The following is a 16,727-nucleotide window of genomic DNA, read 5'->3' as shown; positions in this document are numbered from 1 at the left end:
AGGTGCCCTAGTGAAGGGTCCACATAGCATTCTGAAACTTTTGTTGAACCAGTTCGGAACAATTCCTCCAATACAAGTTCTGGTTCGAGTTCAGCACCAAGATGATGGAAAAAATAATGGTTCGGTTCACATTCAGCTGAACATAATGGTTCAGCTCCGGTTTTTTGTTATGTTCCAGTTCAGTTCGATAGTCTGCTTTCAGTAACAACACATTGAAAAAAATTTGAAAAAATATTTAAAAAATAAATGTAATGGGGCTTCTATTCTGGACATTGAGCAAGTGAAAGGAAATGACAAAATAGACGGCCAGCACCACAAGCTTGAACTTCAGCCTCATGTAGCGGAGGCAATAGTGATGGCTGTCCCCTAACATTCAACTTCATCTGCTTCATTAGACAGTTTTAGTACAGCGTACACCATACCAGTGCGTACGCTAAAAAATGGCAGGTCGTCACTGCACATGCGCTGAACGCTAAACGAAATAGCGGGCACACGCAACGCAAACGAGCTAGCGTTAGCGTTTCTGCGTGAAACATGGCGGCGGTCCCGGCAGCCCGCTTCGAATTGAATTTGACGTTGCTTTTGCAAAATGCACTTTGTTCGTAGCAAATGATTGTGTAAACGGCTTTCGCTTAGTCTCGGGCCGCTTTGACGACAGAGTATTATAAACAACCTCGTTGTGTTTTCGAGATCGCTTCTCGTTCCCGACGAGTCAAAGCCTAACGAAAGAAACATTCGAGATGTCAGTGCCACCTATCGCCACAGGCGGGAAATAGCCGCAACGGCGGCATTTTAGTTAAGCATACACTAAACTAAAACTGTCTACTACTATATAGACATTTGCCAAGAGCACTTCCTTTGACACTGAGAAGCAAAGCCAGCACAGTTGTACAACCCAGCCAAGGTATTGAGTCTGGTGGTTACAGACAGTTGTATGAAACAAAAGTACTATTTGCTTGCTGGTTTGGTTTCGGCACTTTAATGTCTCCACCATGCAAAAAACGAATGCAATCACAGTATGTCCAACCTCTCCAGCAGAAGCATGCTCAGCCTCTGACGATCACTGCGACGACGCGAGACGAGCTTACCTCTCTCCTCTGAAAGGGCTGAGCTCGCCTCCTCGTCATCGCCACTCTTGTCACCATCTGTGTCGCTGGGGCCTAAAGGGTCACGTGGTAGCAGCTCGTGGTTCGAGTCCGGCGATACACCATTCTCCTCTGCCCTCCCTGTCGTTGTCACACCGTTGTCACTGCTGACTACTGCAACAAAATCCGCACTGCCATTGGTCGCCGAGTCGCACCTGCCGCGAGACATTGGCAGTTCCGAAAACCCGTCCGACCTGGACACAATTGCACTTGCCGCTGATAGCGTCTGTGGTGTTGCACTTGCCGACAGCGATGACGCTGCCACTAGGGACACCGGAGTTGTTGACGATGGCCCATTAGAGATGAGGTCGTCCGAGTCTAAGCTCGACTCCGCGTCTATTGTTGAGTCACACTCATTCTGCAGTGGCGACGATGCGATGCCGTTAGACTTCACGGCCACACTCGCCGTTGTCTCTACCCTCGCCTGCGTTGTTGCTGCAGCCGCGGCAGCAACAGCGGCAGTGGCAGCAGCAAAGCCCGCTCCGAACCTGAGCCGGTTCATGCGCACAATGCCTGGCTTGAGGACGGAATTGGCCGTGGTGCAGTGAAAATGGTGGTGGTGCGGGTGGTGAGTGGTGGCGTACTCTTGGCGAAGCACCACATCACCACGAAATGTCGCTCCACCACCACCGCCACCTGTCGGTATCAGCAGGGGCATCCGGTGGTTCCCACCTACCAGACCGCCCAGCTTGAGTGCCGCAGGCACATCCACGTCTGACACCTCAAAGACGGGGCCCCCAAACGCTGTCTTCTTGGCTGCGACGGCATCCAATGAGATGATCCGGGCCATGGGCGTTGGAGACAGCCTCCGTTCGGCCATCTCACGGAGCTCGTCGACCCCGTCGCCCTTCGTTGAGCCTACGTGGTTGGTGATGGGCCCCTCGAGGCAGTTGGCGAGGGGCTTCTTCTCTATTGCACTCGTCGTTGTCGCCATTGTCATCTTGGCCAGGGAAGAAGGGGAAGCGCGACACGGGCTGGGCGACCGCTGCTCTTCCTCGTCAGTATGCAGCACACCGTTGGTCTCGGGCGTTGGCACACTTCTGGGCCTCAAAGCTGTCCGGTGCGGCGTTGTGTGGCACTCGAGGGCTCCCAAGGCACTGTTTGCAGCAGGCTCGCCGTTGCCGGCCTGACGTGGCGGCGCTGTCACGGTAGTTGTTGTCATCGTCGTTGCAGGTGTGACAGCGCCGGTGTCATGGTCTGCAGACCGCAGGGCGTGAGGTAGATCGGGACGGTCTCGCAGCGGGCTGGAACCATCTGCAAGGTGAAAGTGACAGTGCAAACCATCAGCACTTGTTTCTGTCTCAGGGGAATTCCAAGGCATAAGCGCAGATTAAGCAGAAAAAAATTTATGTTGGATGAACATTAATATAGTAAGCTCAATTATGTGGTATTTAATGGTTAGCTCACAACGCTAGAGGATTGGGCAGACAGTGTATTATCCTACTGTTCCTTATTTATGATATGTCCACTGGTGTTGTATAACTTGCAGCTATGAACGCACCTATATTTCTGTTATTTCAATAGTCGTATGTTAAACCAGGCTCATAGGAACCCCAGATTAAAAAACACTGTGCAGAGTGAAATAGAGATAGAATAATGGCTGTATGCTAGAATCACATAGTTCAAGAATCTTTCAGAAGGACTGAAAATCGGGCTAGTTGGTGCTGATTCATTACCGACTGCAGTGCAACAGAAAGACAATGGACAGTGCAGGTTCGATTGATTTCTGTCTGCTGTCTTGCGGTCATTTTGCAGTTAATAATGAATCAAGAACCTTTACTGCCTTATAGTTGGACTGGGTGGTGCCTAGTGCCTACCCAAACAGGATTTGCCAGTCAGCCTGGGCAAGAACACAACCAAACTCGCACTCACCGCTAACGGAAGAGTCTGCCTCTGGCCCCAGTGAGGTGGCAGACCAGTGGGGTTTTGTACTCTGTGCGCAGGAGGAAGAAGAGGCGGATGAAGGCGATGAGGAAGAGGGCGAAGAGGAAGAAGAAGAAGGTGATGGTAGAGTCCTTCGGGTGCCACCGGCGCCCAGCGGGTGTTGCAGTTGCAGTGGTGTCAACACCACCGTTGGCGACATGGACACAGGCACTCGCACAATGCCGCCACCTGACAGCAAGCTAAGCTCCCGCATCCGCTCGGCTGCCTTGTCTCCCCGAGCCCTGGTGCCACGACAGGCCCGCCGAGCATCACCACCCCCGCTGCTTTCCGCGCTGTTGCTCGACCGAGGGGACCGTGGCGAGCGCTTCTTGGGGGCTGCTTCTGGTTTCCTTGGGCTCACCACCACCGCCACGTTCGGCCCCCGCAAAGATATGTGCAGCGGTGGAACCCGAGGGGGTTCGCCCTGTGGCGAAGGCGGCGGCGATGCTTCAACTTCCGGCTTCACAGGGCAGCTCCTCTTCGAGTCAAGTTTTAGCCGTAGCTTGAGCTTCTCGCCTTCGGTGGGCGGCAGAGACACGCGAGACACCTCTTCACGCGGCGGCGGCTCAGGATCGTTGGAGGACTGCGATGACGACGACTTCCCAATGCCGGAGTCCGTGTCCGAAGAAGGGTTGCCTGGATCCTTGCCACCACTGCTTCCATCGGAGAGGCTGCGCTCCGAGTGGCCTCCATTTTCAGAGGACTCCGAGGTCTCAAGATCCCGAACAACTGGTTCGTCATCCTCTTCGTCGGAAGGCATGGGCTCTAGGTGGCCAGTGAAGGGGTTGATAAGGTGAGTAGTCGTGCGGCTCTCGGCCGCAGCAGGGGGTGAAGGAGGGGCCACAGAGACCGTTGCCGTTGGCGGGGCCATGCGGGGTGGTGACGCAGGAATGTGGGAGGACAGGGGGAAGCCACGGCCGCTGAGAATGTTGATAGCATCGCAACTCGGGCTTGTGGGGGGCGGTGATGATGGCGAACCAGGTGGGGAACAGCCTTCTTTGCCCCGGCTCCCTTTGGGGGGCCTGCGTTTCCGTTTCGTGGGTTGGCCTGTGTCTAAAGGCGGTGGCATCATCGTCTTCTGTGGACCACCAGACCCTGTCTCGCTCTGGAGGAGGTTCACCAGCAGCGGACTAGACAGTGCCACATTGCCACGCGTCGCACTGCCGAGCCGCTGTGCCGCTCCAAGCGCTGCGGCCAAGGGAGGCGAAGGTGAAAACGGAAACCTGCTCCCACTCGTCGTCGTGGCGGCTGCCGCCGCTGCGCTGTTCTGCTTCATCGAGTGAGTCATGCTTGCAAAAGGGAAAGGCGGGCGGGTCTTCGTGCTGGGGCGCACCAGTCGCGACGAGCCACTTGAGAGAAACGGCAGTGGTTCCCGTGGAGGTGGGGCGACTACATTGGGAGAGCGAAAGGCACTGCCGCTGCCACTGGTCGAAGCGGCTGCTGCCGCTGCAAAGGCGGGACTCCTAGCCTGGATGGAGGGAGGCTCTGCAGGCAGGGCGGTGGAGGAGCCTGCACGACTGGATGCTGCTGCAGCGAGAGCTGGGGATGATGGCACTCCAGACATGTGCGGGGACGTTGGTGAACCCTGCTCACCCTCTTCCGCCGCTTTCTGGATGATGATTTCCTTCGGTGGCTCCCCATAACGGCCGGCAAGCGTAAGACTGATGATCTGCATAGAGCATCAACAGAAGGCATCAGTTTCCGCAGGTCAGACTGTGTTCAACAACCTCCAAAAGCATCTATGCTAATGGGTGACCATTAGGGTGACCTTGAACCATGCCTCTACGGGGTTGTCAGTCCTGTTTACCTCAAACACCACTGCCTATAATTAATTGACCAGCTCCTTGCTGAGATTAAAGATGGTTTCATTCCTTTCTCAACGAAATATATAATGCAGAATGCCATCTGGCCTGTTCGTTCCTTTAAGGTAAGACAAAGCAAGCAAGCTCTTAGCAGGTTTACAAGTCCTTACCATAAGGTAGTGTGGTGCTGCAACCATTACATTTTATACTAATTGAAGTTAGTGTAGGAAGTTTAAAATGATTTAATGATTCGTTAACACGTGACCTTGAACCGTGCCTCCACAGAGCCGTCAGTCCTGTTCACCTCAAACACCACTGCCTATAATTGACCAGCTTCTTGCCGAGATGAAAGATGGTTTAATTCCCTTCTCAATAAAATATATCACATGGAATGCCGCCCGGTCTGTCACTTCCTTGAAGGTAATAGAAAACAAGCAAGCTATCTGCAAGTTTTCAAGGCCTTACCATAAGGTAGCCTGGGGCTGTGACCATTACATTTTATACTAGTTCAGCTTAGTGTAGGATGTTTAAAATGATTTAATGGTTTTTACCATGAACAGTGGTACAGTGGAGTCAAGGCATAGCACCCCAGGAAAGCAAAAGAATGGACTTAGTGGCACTGTGGCTGTAACACTAAATTATTGTTCCAACACTACCATTTCATTTCATCCGATGCCCACGAGGTGATGCCACAGTACAATGAAAGAGGAGAATGACGTTCTTCCTAGTTTTCTATTAACCATAGGCACTCTGCTAGCAGGGAAAAAAAAAGTGTGTGCATGCATGTGTGTGTAGATATATAAAGAAAGGGGGGGGGGGGGGGTGCATGTGAGAAAGCTGGGCACGCTCACCTGGTCTCCCTCGACCTGCACCGAGAGGATGCCCAGCTCGCGGAGTGCCCGGTCACCACGCTGGGCCAGCTGCCGCAGCCGTAGCGCCGCATCACGGGGGAGCGTAAATGTCACCCGCACGCTGTTCCACGGCTCCACCTTTTTCACCCACAACGGCTGCTCCTCTGCATAAAAAAACACGGCAGCCACCTGTCAGGCTCCCCTCTGTCTTGCACCAAGCGATAACACAAGAGCTGAGGCCATGGTCTCAGCGCCAGGTGAGCAGACCTGACAGATGCTAATGTCACAACCAACTTCAATCGACAGTTTTTCTGGTGGTTCAGACGACTGGTGAAGTGCAAGTTATGACAGGGAGTGGTGTTTATGGTCTATCCCTTTCAAGGATATAATTTTCAACAGATGCTGACTGGCTGGGCCAGCAGCCAAGACAACATTTAGCTCCAGTAAGGCGCTATGCCCGATTGTGCAAAAGCGGAAGTATTCTTTACAGTGACTGAGAATGGAGATTACGGCAATTTCAGCCTGACAGCATCTTTCAGTTATTTATCGAAGTCCACTGCAGCCAAAAAAATTATGCATCTTCAAATTGTTGTGCAACAACGAAACCCACTTCTCACACCGGAGGTGACAACATCAGTGATGCCAAATGACTGCTACTTGATTTCAGTGCTGTCATGATATGCGTTCCAGAAAGGCAGGTGTATGGGCTAGTTGGCGCATTGTTATGAAAGGTCACCCTTTAATGTTATGCACTTTCTGCTTTTCTCAAAAAATTATTTAGATTTTTGTACGCACAATGAACTGCCCGAGGCATGACTGAGTGTGAGTGGGCTCTGGTGAGTGTGTGGACATGCGCATGAACATGAATGAGTATAGTACCTGTCATGTGGGTAGACATGAGCATGAATGTGAGTGACCACTTGTGGTAAGGTCTTTAGAGGTATCAAACAAGTAATTCGGACTCTCACAGTGCATCTTCTTGGTGACAGCACACACTCAATCTTGTGGATGGGTGAGGTTTACGTTGTGCAAAGATGTATGCTGAGCAAAAGGTCCATAAAACCCATTGCCTAACCCCCTATCCACATGACCCATTTGTTCTGTGAGCTACCTCAATAGAGTTCCTCACACTTGGTGATATTAGTTGTTCTTGGCGTGGGTGTGTGACTGCGGTGCGCTGAACGTTACTGAACGGGGCATCCAATTTTTCGCTACTGGCATCTGCAGGGGAGCTATTTCTTGAAGTGCACGGGAATGAACAGACACACCACAATCTCCTGCATTTTTCTTAAGGAGCCCCAATGCATGAAAAAACAAAACAAAAAAAAAAAAAAATGTGGTGTCACACTGACATCCCCGATGAAACGTCTTGTGAACAAAATTTGAACGTGGCTGGCAAGGTCGTCTGCGCACCCTCGTGTGGAGTGGCGCTTGCTCACAAGAAAGAGATGGAAGACCTTGACCAAACAAAGGCTACACGCAGTGAGCCAATGATACCGCAGCAGCATTTCGTCACAATCAAAAAGCTGGCTACCTATGGCAGTGCACATTGTGCAGCCGAGTAAGGACAGGCCCAATCACTTCAGAAATGTGCTGATTCATATTTTAATGTTCTCAAACACACGGATAAATATGAAATGCTTGATAGATCTAAAAAAAAAAAAAAGCTGCAGCACCTGCAAATGTGCACAGTGTTATCGCTAGTTCATATGGTTTTCATGCTGATGCATAAAGCATACTCGGGTATTTTCTAGAAACTCGCGTATACGATGAGACTGTTGACAACTCTAGCGTTCAGCTGGTTCTAGGCCTTGGCGATTGTTGGTACGACAGGCATAGATGACAGCAAACATAGCCAGTAGCCTAGTTCTTGAAGAGGAAATTGGTGCAAAAGCCTGCTCCTTTGACAGAAATGTGCACCAAGATGGTGATGAAGCAGAAAACAGTGGTGCCGGCAATGGCCACTATCAGCTGAATAGCTAAGACTATAAATGCAAAGAATCCTCATAGCCCATGAACCCCAAGTCTAGTTCTGCCTGTCTTTTCCGTAACTAAAGCTTATTATTAACTTGCAAGAAAACAAGTGGATGCATTCAGATGCATAGTCATGAAAAAAAAAGAAAGCAACATGAAGACAGTATGAACAATAAGAGCATCGAAGAGATTTGCTCATTGTAATGCCCAGGTTTTACCTACAAAGCGTGGTAGAACTCATGACTATGCTGAAGTCCACTGTGCTAATTTGTTATGGTAATTTGACAAATGACATGGAACCAATGGCAATGGACCTTAAGTCCTCTCCCCATCTTCGTTCCATGCCATTGACGCATCCATAGAGCAATGAACCACCTAGTTTGCATAAAAGTTTTGATTGAGTGTCATAGTTTTCCCTTACCTTGGAGATTAAAAATTTTGTATTACATTTTTATCTGTCTATTACTGAACTCACTGTGCCAAAATGTTTTGAGGGACTCTAAGCTGAAACATTAATCCTTTTAGACGGATGAAACATTCTTTAAAAACTTGTGTTTTTTAGTGAAAGATAGCCATTTATCAGCAGAGAAAAGTTTATGTGCCCAAGATGCTCATTGCATTTCTCTCAGTGTGTTCCCGACAGGCGTCATTTAGATGAAGTCATTCATGGGCTTCAAGTTAAGATGCATTTCTGAATATAGGGTTTAGAGTTGCATTTTTGAATTGTGCACGTCTGAAATCAGTGTGACATGGTGGACTTCATGGCATTTTTCCTTGGTATTTGGGCCATATGTGTTCCAGGAATGTTTCCAAAAGCTGACAAGTTAAGCCTCCCTCCCCAGTGCTTACATTCAAAGACAGTATCCCACATTTACTCTATTGTTAACATGCCCTTGACTGTAAGGTGCGCCAGATTTTCCTGCTTCAGATATTTGCTCCTACAGCTACACCTCGATTGGACTGCATGACATCCATCTCTTAGCCGGCATGACAAAGTTCCAATGCCACAGTATGAAAAAGCACAGCCTTCGAGATCAGTTTTCATTACTATGAGGTCACTGGAGGTGCAACTTTGACATGAGCTACGTCCAGCTACGTATCCGATGACCATAAGCTTCCAGCACTTGCAGGAGCTTCCGGCATCTGCAGTACAGCAAGGCACGACCTTCAAGACTGGAAAGTATGATTCAGGTTTTGCACACCACCTTTTGTAGCCGTGCTGTTTTACTGGATGCTTGAAGACTAGCTTAGCAATTTTTCAAAAAAAAAAGAAAGGTATGGGTTAGAACAGGATGAATACGGCACAATGGAAAGCCACTTGGCAGCCCTGAGTGGATCCTGCCAAAAAATAAGGTGCCATACTATGAGAAGTGGTGCAAGAAGGTTGCTGTGTTGTCCCCACTTGGCTTAAGCCCAGACCACACGTACGCTTGCAGACCCGCCCAAGCTCGCGTTCATGCACCCACGAATGTGCAGACGGTGCGGCCTGGCTCGTACGCGTCGAAATCTGGCGTGATCTCGGGGAACAGCTCCTCTCTGTTATCGCGCACTTGGGGTTGCCTCGTGTCAGCGCGCCTGGCTACGCAGCTACGGCACGGAACGTTCAACTCTCAGTGCAGCAGATTTATATCATGCAAGAAAGTGCTTCTTCTCTTTTTGCATTGATCTAACAGCTATAAAAGTGTAACAATTACGTTTATAGATATTGAAGCATTTTGAAACACTGTCGATAACAAAGTATGAAGCGGCGCCTGCGCCGTCGCACTCATCTTTGTGGATGCAAACCGACATTACTCGTGAGGCGCGCGTCCGCAAGTGTACGTGTGGTCTCGGCTTTACACATTTGCATCCTGACTTATCAAACTTATGTGTATGAACGTACAAATGACCTACTTGGTATATCGGTAATCTAACACTGTATTGTAACAGGTCTCTTTTGTGCCTTGCCCTTTGTAAAAGCCACTCGGCAAACAATATTGCTGCCGCTGCATCTGATCCTGTGCCTGCCAGCACTAGGTCATCAATATGAACAAAAAGAGTTCATTTCAGAACCTCTGCATTCCATCAACATGGTCCACAAGCAGTTGCAGTTGCTTCAAGCTTTCAAATTGTACAGTGCAATGTTGATACACCCTGTAGCTCAGTAACATAGTACCACTCTTTCTGGAAGTGCTTGGAAACTTATGTTTGTGTGCAAGAAAAATAACCCATGCCCGGCCTCAAGCTAAGCCCTGAATTGCGGCACAATAGCGAAAGTGCAGTGTGTATACAGTGCGATTGTGAAGGTGAATACCAGCATAACACGGAATCTATTTTTCTTACCGTCCCTTGCCAAAATATGAAAGCTATGGATGGAATGAAACTGCAATCAGTGATTATACATAGCTGTCCCTGTGTAATTATGTGCTGAACTGGAGCAGAGGGCAATGCATGTCGCTCTCAGCAAACTGCATGCATGAGCATCACAGAATATTAAGGCCACTTGATACTCCGACGCAGCGTGCGTGTCAGCCAGCAACAAAGGTTGGCAAGGCCAACTTCGTCACGTTACAGTTGTGCGAAAACCAACCCCTCTATGGTCCACTGCATGCACCGCGTCGCCTAGACACATGCACATTTTGTGCGAAACTATGAGCTCGTTGCAATGTGCAGAGGAAAGCGCCACCACCAGCGGCGAGGCGCGGATGCAGTGCATTCTGGGTGACAATGCCGGAGCAGAATGCAGCATGTTGCGTCTCGTGCCAGCTGCAGCCTTGGAACACAGACAGAAGCCGGTTACATCAGCTGCCCCTCACGTCGGACTATAGAATGCTGCGCTTCTGCTGGCGTGGCGTCGCCATGCCAAGCGTGCATGCGCGTCAACGCTATAGTGGTTATAGGACTATAAGTGGTTTTTAAAGCCATAAACTAAACCTTTTGGCACGAAGTTCAGGCGTATTAACAGCAACATGACAGCAGACTGCCTACAGTGCTGTCCAAATTTTCTACTGATCATCACTGGCACTCTATTGGTGCCCTACCAATACCAGGTCCCCGTCTTTAGGCCAGGGCCATATTGTGCATTTTACATGTGCTGGCTTGATTCCAGACTGGGCAAACACGAGTTAAACACGGATTAAAAACCTAAGAAAAAAAAATTTGCCTACTTTTTCACGCAATCACTGAATCATGCTCATTTAAGCGCAGTAGATGATGAACTCCCCATTGTGCTAGAAAAACACAAATGAGTTGCCAGTCTGTTTATTGTGTTGCTAGATGTAAGATGCCAAGATTTGTGTGGAAAACATCAGTACTAAGTGCCAACACTGATTTACATTTGCCAAATGAAAGTGAATTTCCCATCACACTTTATCTTTCTTTTATTTTGCTACTTCTGTGAGCTAAAAGTTATCATCAGCATAACGCTCTTTCTTCCCTACAAAGAAGCAAGCTAAAATCCCACAGTCCTCCTCAGCTCACGCCTGTTATCCAGTTTCCTCGCAAAAACTGTCACATAGTAGTAGACTTTCCTCGCCTTTTCACTTGATCTTCCCCACCCCCTGTATGGGGGAACTACCTCTCCTCTTCCGTCTACTACAGTGCTACCAGTCTCTGCAATGCTTCTGAGATAATTACAGCTGCCAAGAGGCTGACGCAGTGATGCCCAGGGAGGTCCCGAGGGTATTATGCACATAGGATGCGGTGGGGTCCAAAGGAGTTCCTCACGTTGCCTTTGCTCCTATCATGTACACACACGCTCTGAATCACCCCAGACGCGGTGTGCCAGACAGCAGCAGCCGCAGCAGCAGTGGGAAAGTCAAAGGAAGAGGCAAAGAAAGGTGCATTTTACAAAACGTAGGCAGTGATTGTGGTGGTGACAGGGAAACCTTGATGTGTAAGCTTCCGGTACATGCTCATGAAAGCAGTGCTCCCATTGGCATAAGCACCTCTTGGTGAGTGAAATGTGAGAGGACGGCACTATTATGTTTGTCTGCTTCTCCTCTGAACTCGTAGGTTAAGGAACTTGTATTTGCAAGCACCAATTTTAAGAATTCTCTTTGCATTGAACTTGGAAACATATAGAAGAACTATATGAAATCAGATGTTTGCTCTAAGACCACATATTGGGGTACATGTGCACTTTAGTCACGATTATTTATGGGTAGACGCAGCACATAAGAAGCAGCAAGCTAGGCACAGCAGAGAATTGGCATTGAAGTAGTTCTAGATCACAGTGACTTTCACAGCGACCTTGCATTTGGCACAATTTATTTCTTGTGCAGATTTCTCCCCTCAATCTTGCTCACCCAATGTTTTAACACCATTAAAAACATTTTCACGAACAAAACCTGTGCTTCATAAAACTTGATGCGACATTCTAAAAACTGCACAATGACCACAAATTCATAAAGTTTGATTAATTTGGAACAGTTTGCTGGTATGAATATGCTTGCACTAGAATATTTCGTTCCCACCATTACTACATTACAAGGTCTATTTGATTCAGCACAAGTTTTTTTGCAACTATCCACAATGCACTACTTAACAAACCTACAGTTGTTAATTGTAGTGAGGACACTTGACTTTCACATCTCTTGGAATCCAGCTTCCCCACATAGCGTGTGTGGTGCTGCTAGTCAGAAGTTACACAGTAGTGTGAGAGATGGCATGAATGTTCTGTAGCTAATGCCACTTGAAAGCGGGGACACTTGGGCACAAACGGATCTAGCTCCCTATTTATTGTGTGCTTTGTCCCAAGAGTATGTGTCGGACCCTTCAGTGTTGAAAGAGCATTTGGCAGACTGCTCGCACTTAAGTGATAGAGAGACTATGGAGGTGCGTGAGGTAGCTTACCTTTGTGATGAAATCTCAACTTTAATTAATGAACTTTAGCCATCAGCAACTTTAAAGGGGCCCTCACCAGGTCTGGCCATTTGGAGCTGACAAGCGCAGAGCATACAATGCGCGCTAACGACCGTGCTTGCAAAGAACTACATCGCTACGCGCCGCAGAAAGGTCTGAAATTTCAATCTGATGCCGTTTTCCCTTTCCCTCGCGGCGACCGCGCTCCAAGCCAGACCGTGACGTACTCGTGTCCCTGTGCCTATGTACTCGTGTCCGTACTGTGACGTCACTCGTAGCGACATGCGACTTTGAGAATTATTCAAAGCAACCTCTGTTATTTGTGTAATATATTGCTTAATAGACAACTTAAAGTTTAGAGAAATAAAACAAACTGAATGTCTGCGTGTTATAGTTTTACTTCACACCACAGCAAGAGAGATATACTTCTGTTTCATCTGCTTGTTCCCACGTCCCGCAGTCGCGCACGCAGATACCGAAACTATGTCATTTTCTACCATGTTCCAGCGCAGGATCATGCCCTGTGATCCGCTTACGTCTGCCACAGTATTTGTGTAGCATGGAACTATACTGCTAGTCAGATGTCCTCGTGCGCAGCGTGCAAAATTGTGCGCTGCAGGAAACGAGACAATCAAAACAGCTCGCACGCGATGCAAAAAAGTAAGGAGGAAAAAAAAAAAAAAATCAAGGCGGGGCCCGTGACGTATGCGTCACGCGATCCTCGAGGTGCGGTATGGGAGAATGCAGGGAAGGAATTTTGCTTGCAGAGGCTAGATGGGGCGAGTGGAGCTTGCTGCCTGAAATCATGGGTTTGTGGCGCTGAAATATTTCTATCTCGGCTATTAATGAGCCGATTTGAAAACATTTGCGGCAGAACGTTCCCTAGGGGACATGTAACAGCTTCCCGTGCATAACCAAAATTAGCTATGGGGTCTGGTGGTGAGGGGCCCTTTAAAGGGACACTAAAGAGGAACATTAATCAGTCAAGGCTGACAAAGCATTTTTTTCAACACTTCTTTATGTTGATTTTGCAGTAATAGGTCAATTATTAGACCAGAAAAAGAATGTCAAAGTTCCTTTTTTTTTATATTTCAGGCTGAAACCTAAGTGCCTGTATATAGTGTGACGTTACAGATTTCTAAGTATGTTTTCGTATTTGAGCCATCGCAGCTCAGTCCACTTTTTTTAAATGTGCTAACTTCTATTTCTTTTTCTTCTAGTATACAGTAAAAGCTCGTTAATTCGAACCGCAAGGGGAAGTCGCTTCAGTTCGAATTAACGAAAGTTCGAACTAACGAAAGTGAAGGAGGGCAACAGTACACTGCGATTTGGAAGCAGGAGGGCATGTCAGAAATTTGGCGTGTCAGAAAGTGATGGCGTGTGCCGCGGGCACACGCCATGTTCAAGTCGAAGCTCTGGGTCCGACTGTGCCACACCACCGATGTCCACCGAAACGAACGTTAGCCGAGGCTTAACACCATCACAACGAATCGCAACGGCCGATACCTCCTAAGCTGAAAACAGAGGTGCACAACCGATGAAGACTGCCGAGATAAAGACGCTGAACATGTGAAGGTGGCGAAGGCGCTGATTCGTTGGTTCTTGATTGCAAGCTTAGCTGCGACGTACTTGATTCGCTGTGTTTTGGAGCTTCCCGTGCCATCTCCGCACATTAGCAGCTGTACAAGATTTGCAAAGCCTCCGAGATTCGCAACGGGCAAGAAGTCTCGGGGGTTACGTAGAACGGAGAGGCGGCAGCCGCCGCTGCCTTCTGGCTGACCCCGCGTCGGTTAGATTTTTTTTCGATTTTGCCTTCTCTCGCCATTCTCTCCGTTTCAGAGGCAATACAGCCTTGTGTGCAGGCAGTAGGTGCGTTTCTCTGGCCGTGTGCCAGGCGAGCGTAGTTCGAATTATCCGTGAGGGAACCTTCTCGCGTTCGAATTAACGGACTTTTTTATACATAGACTTCTGTGGAGCTTGGCCGGACCAAATCGTACAGTTCGAATTATCCATAAATTCGAATTATTGAAGTTCGAATTAACGAGCTTTCACTGTACACTGTTGACCACCTTTACCAATCAAAAGCTAACTAGTCCCGAGCAGACACTGTCAAAATCCATGATGTCACGATGACCCGGTGTAGCAACTTCCAAGGCGACCCCCTTTCAATCTTGTTCCTTTCCTGGATTACCAAGCCCTGTCCCACGACAAGAGTGGCATTTTCGGTGATTCAGAAGTAAAATTTACTAATGCAGTTCAAATTACTTTCCTCTTCAGCATCCCTTTGGGAACCCTGCAACATACACTGCTGTAACTGTAAACCAGCGGTTATAACCAAGTCTTGAGACGAGCCCCGTGCAGTGCTGCTCACCATCGGAGATGAGTTCCCTGAGGCGCAGCACGAGGCTCCGGAGACGCCCCGGGAATCCGGGGTCGCGCAGGTCCCCCTCACAGGTCAGTACTGTGGTGGCTAGGTCCTGGCCTTCCCCTTCCTCCATATCTGCACAACAGCAAGCAACAGAGGCCAAGCCATTGAGCACAAGCCACTCAAAGACACGGCTTCGGCACATTCTGAGTGTAATGTTTTCACAGGCCAACTGCAACAAATTTTTGGCCAGAGAGAGAGAGAGAGAGAGATTGCATTCTCAGGTTTTAAGTGCCAAGGCCAGGGTCCGATTATGAGGCACACCATAGTGTGGGGCCACCAAATTTACATTTAACACCCGTTGTTCTTTGACGTGTACCTAATTTTAAATAGATGGCCATTTTTTTCTGCATTTTGCCCCATCTAAATGCAACCGCCAGGACTTCTGAGCTCAGCAGCCTGCCATAATCACTGGGCTACTGCTGTGAGTAAATTGGCAGAAAATTATTGTACTCTCGGTAATTTCGGCAATAATTTTGGTAATAACGGCGGTGTCTTCTTGTGTTTCTGAATTGAAAACAGAAGTTCTTGCTAACTTTTCCCTAATGAACTCGGTCTTTTAGTTAAACAATAAAATTTTGCAGCATTCCACACAGTCCAAAATTTCACAGCAGTTCGCCCTCAATCTCGTGATCGGCGGCGAAGTGTGCCTTAAAAATTACCAGAGGAAACTCTGGCACTAGTGCCACAAGCAAACATATTGCAGTGCCGATTTTCTGTTGCCATTGTTCTCAACTCGGATGTCATGAGGAAATATCTGTTCGCATGGTCCCCAAACTATTCCCCAAAATTGACCTTTACTTCCAAAACGTATTCAACAAAGGTCTCCCTCGCAACATAACGAGTACCACACCTTAGGTCATGCATTTTATATGGGCATTGTAATAATTTATCATGTTGTCACAATAATTCCTGCTTGTGATCATTTAATCACTGTGAATGTTTAACAGTGTGAAGTGACAAAGAATAGGACGAGAAGGAAACACACACAGACACGGGCACTTTGTAATTTTGTTCCCTATGTTTTTTTCCCCCAAATTGAAATATTTGCTAAGTAAACTGGTAGAATGTTACAACAATGTTTGGCAGATTCAAGGAGATTCTTGAAAGTTGTTTAAAAAAAATTTTAAAGAAAGTGCCACCACAAGCTAGAGCAGTACCTTCCATGTCTACGACTTGACCTGTCAGTCTCAAATTTGTGAGGTTGCTTGAATAAACAGGGATTTTTAGCCCAATTTAAAGGGCTCTTATTGTGTGAAGAACATTTCACTACAAAATTTAATTTCAGTATTTTCAAGTATTCGTTTGAATGCGCAAGTATTGCAGACTGTCATGGGACGAACATTCCTGCAAAGATGAGCCTAGTTGGTATTTACTACTGCCCTTGTCGTTTGCGCTTCTCTCACTGTTCTCGTCTTTCCTTAGTGGCAAAACATGTCACGAAATTCTTTCAAATTTCGGCGGTTGGCTGGCCAGTGCCTAATGCTTACTGTTGATTCAGTTAAGCTGTAAATACTTAGCCACTGAAATTTCGTTCCTGGTGAGAGAGAGTACATTTTCTGCTACAGCAACTAGAAACCGGTTCACAATATACATCAAATTACGGGGCTTAACGTCCCATACCAACATACAGGCTGCAGGCTTCGAGGGATGCCGCACTGGGGCGTCAAGGGTTAATTTTGACCACCTTGGGTTCTTGTATATGCACCTAAATTGGACGAGCATTTCTGCATTCTTCCAACCCCGTGAGAATGTAGCGGTGGTC

General features: G+C 48.0%; 1 protein-coding gene across 4 annotated transcripts in view; it reads right to left on the bottom strand.

Annotated features, from left to right (window-relative positions):
* The window catches only part of LOC135914566 (mucin-19-like), a 64,441-nt gene that overhangs the window by 38,428 nt on the left and 9,286 nt on the right, over positions 1–16,727 (bottom strand). For all 4 annotated transcript variants that reach the window (XM_065447475.2, XM_065447478.2, XM_065447477.2 and 1 more), the window contains 4 exons: positions 14,909–15,037; positions 5,722–5,885; positions 3,018–4,737; positions 1,089–2,399 (listed from right to left, as the gene is read on the bottom strand). In XM_065447475.2, the coding sequence (XP_065303547.1) occupies positions 1,089–2,399; positions 3,018–4,737; positions 5,722–5,885; positions 14,909–15,037 (3,324 nt within the window). The remainder of the gene's footprint in view (positions 1–1,088; positions 2,400–3,017; positions 4,738–5,721; positions 5,886–14,908; positions 15,038–16,727) is intronic.

Source organism: Dermacentor albipictus, chromosome 6 (genome assembly GCF_038994185.2).
Source record: "Dermacentor albipictus isolate Rhodes 1998 colony chromosome 6, USDA_Dalb.pri_finalv2, whole genome shotgun sequence".
Taxonomy (NCBI): domain Eukaryota; kingdom Metazoa; phylum Arthropoda; class Arachnida; order Ixodida; family Ixodidae; genus Dermacentor; species Dermacentor albipictus.
Note: the sequence above shows the minus strand (reverse complement) of the source record. Positions and strands in the feature narration are given on the sequence as shown.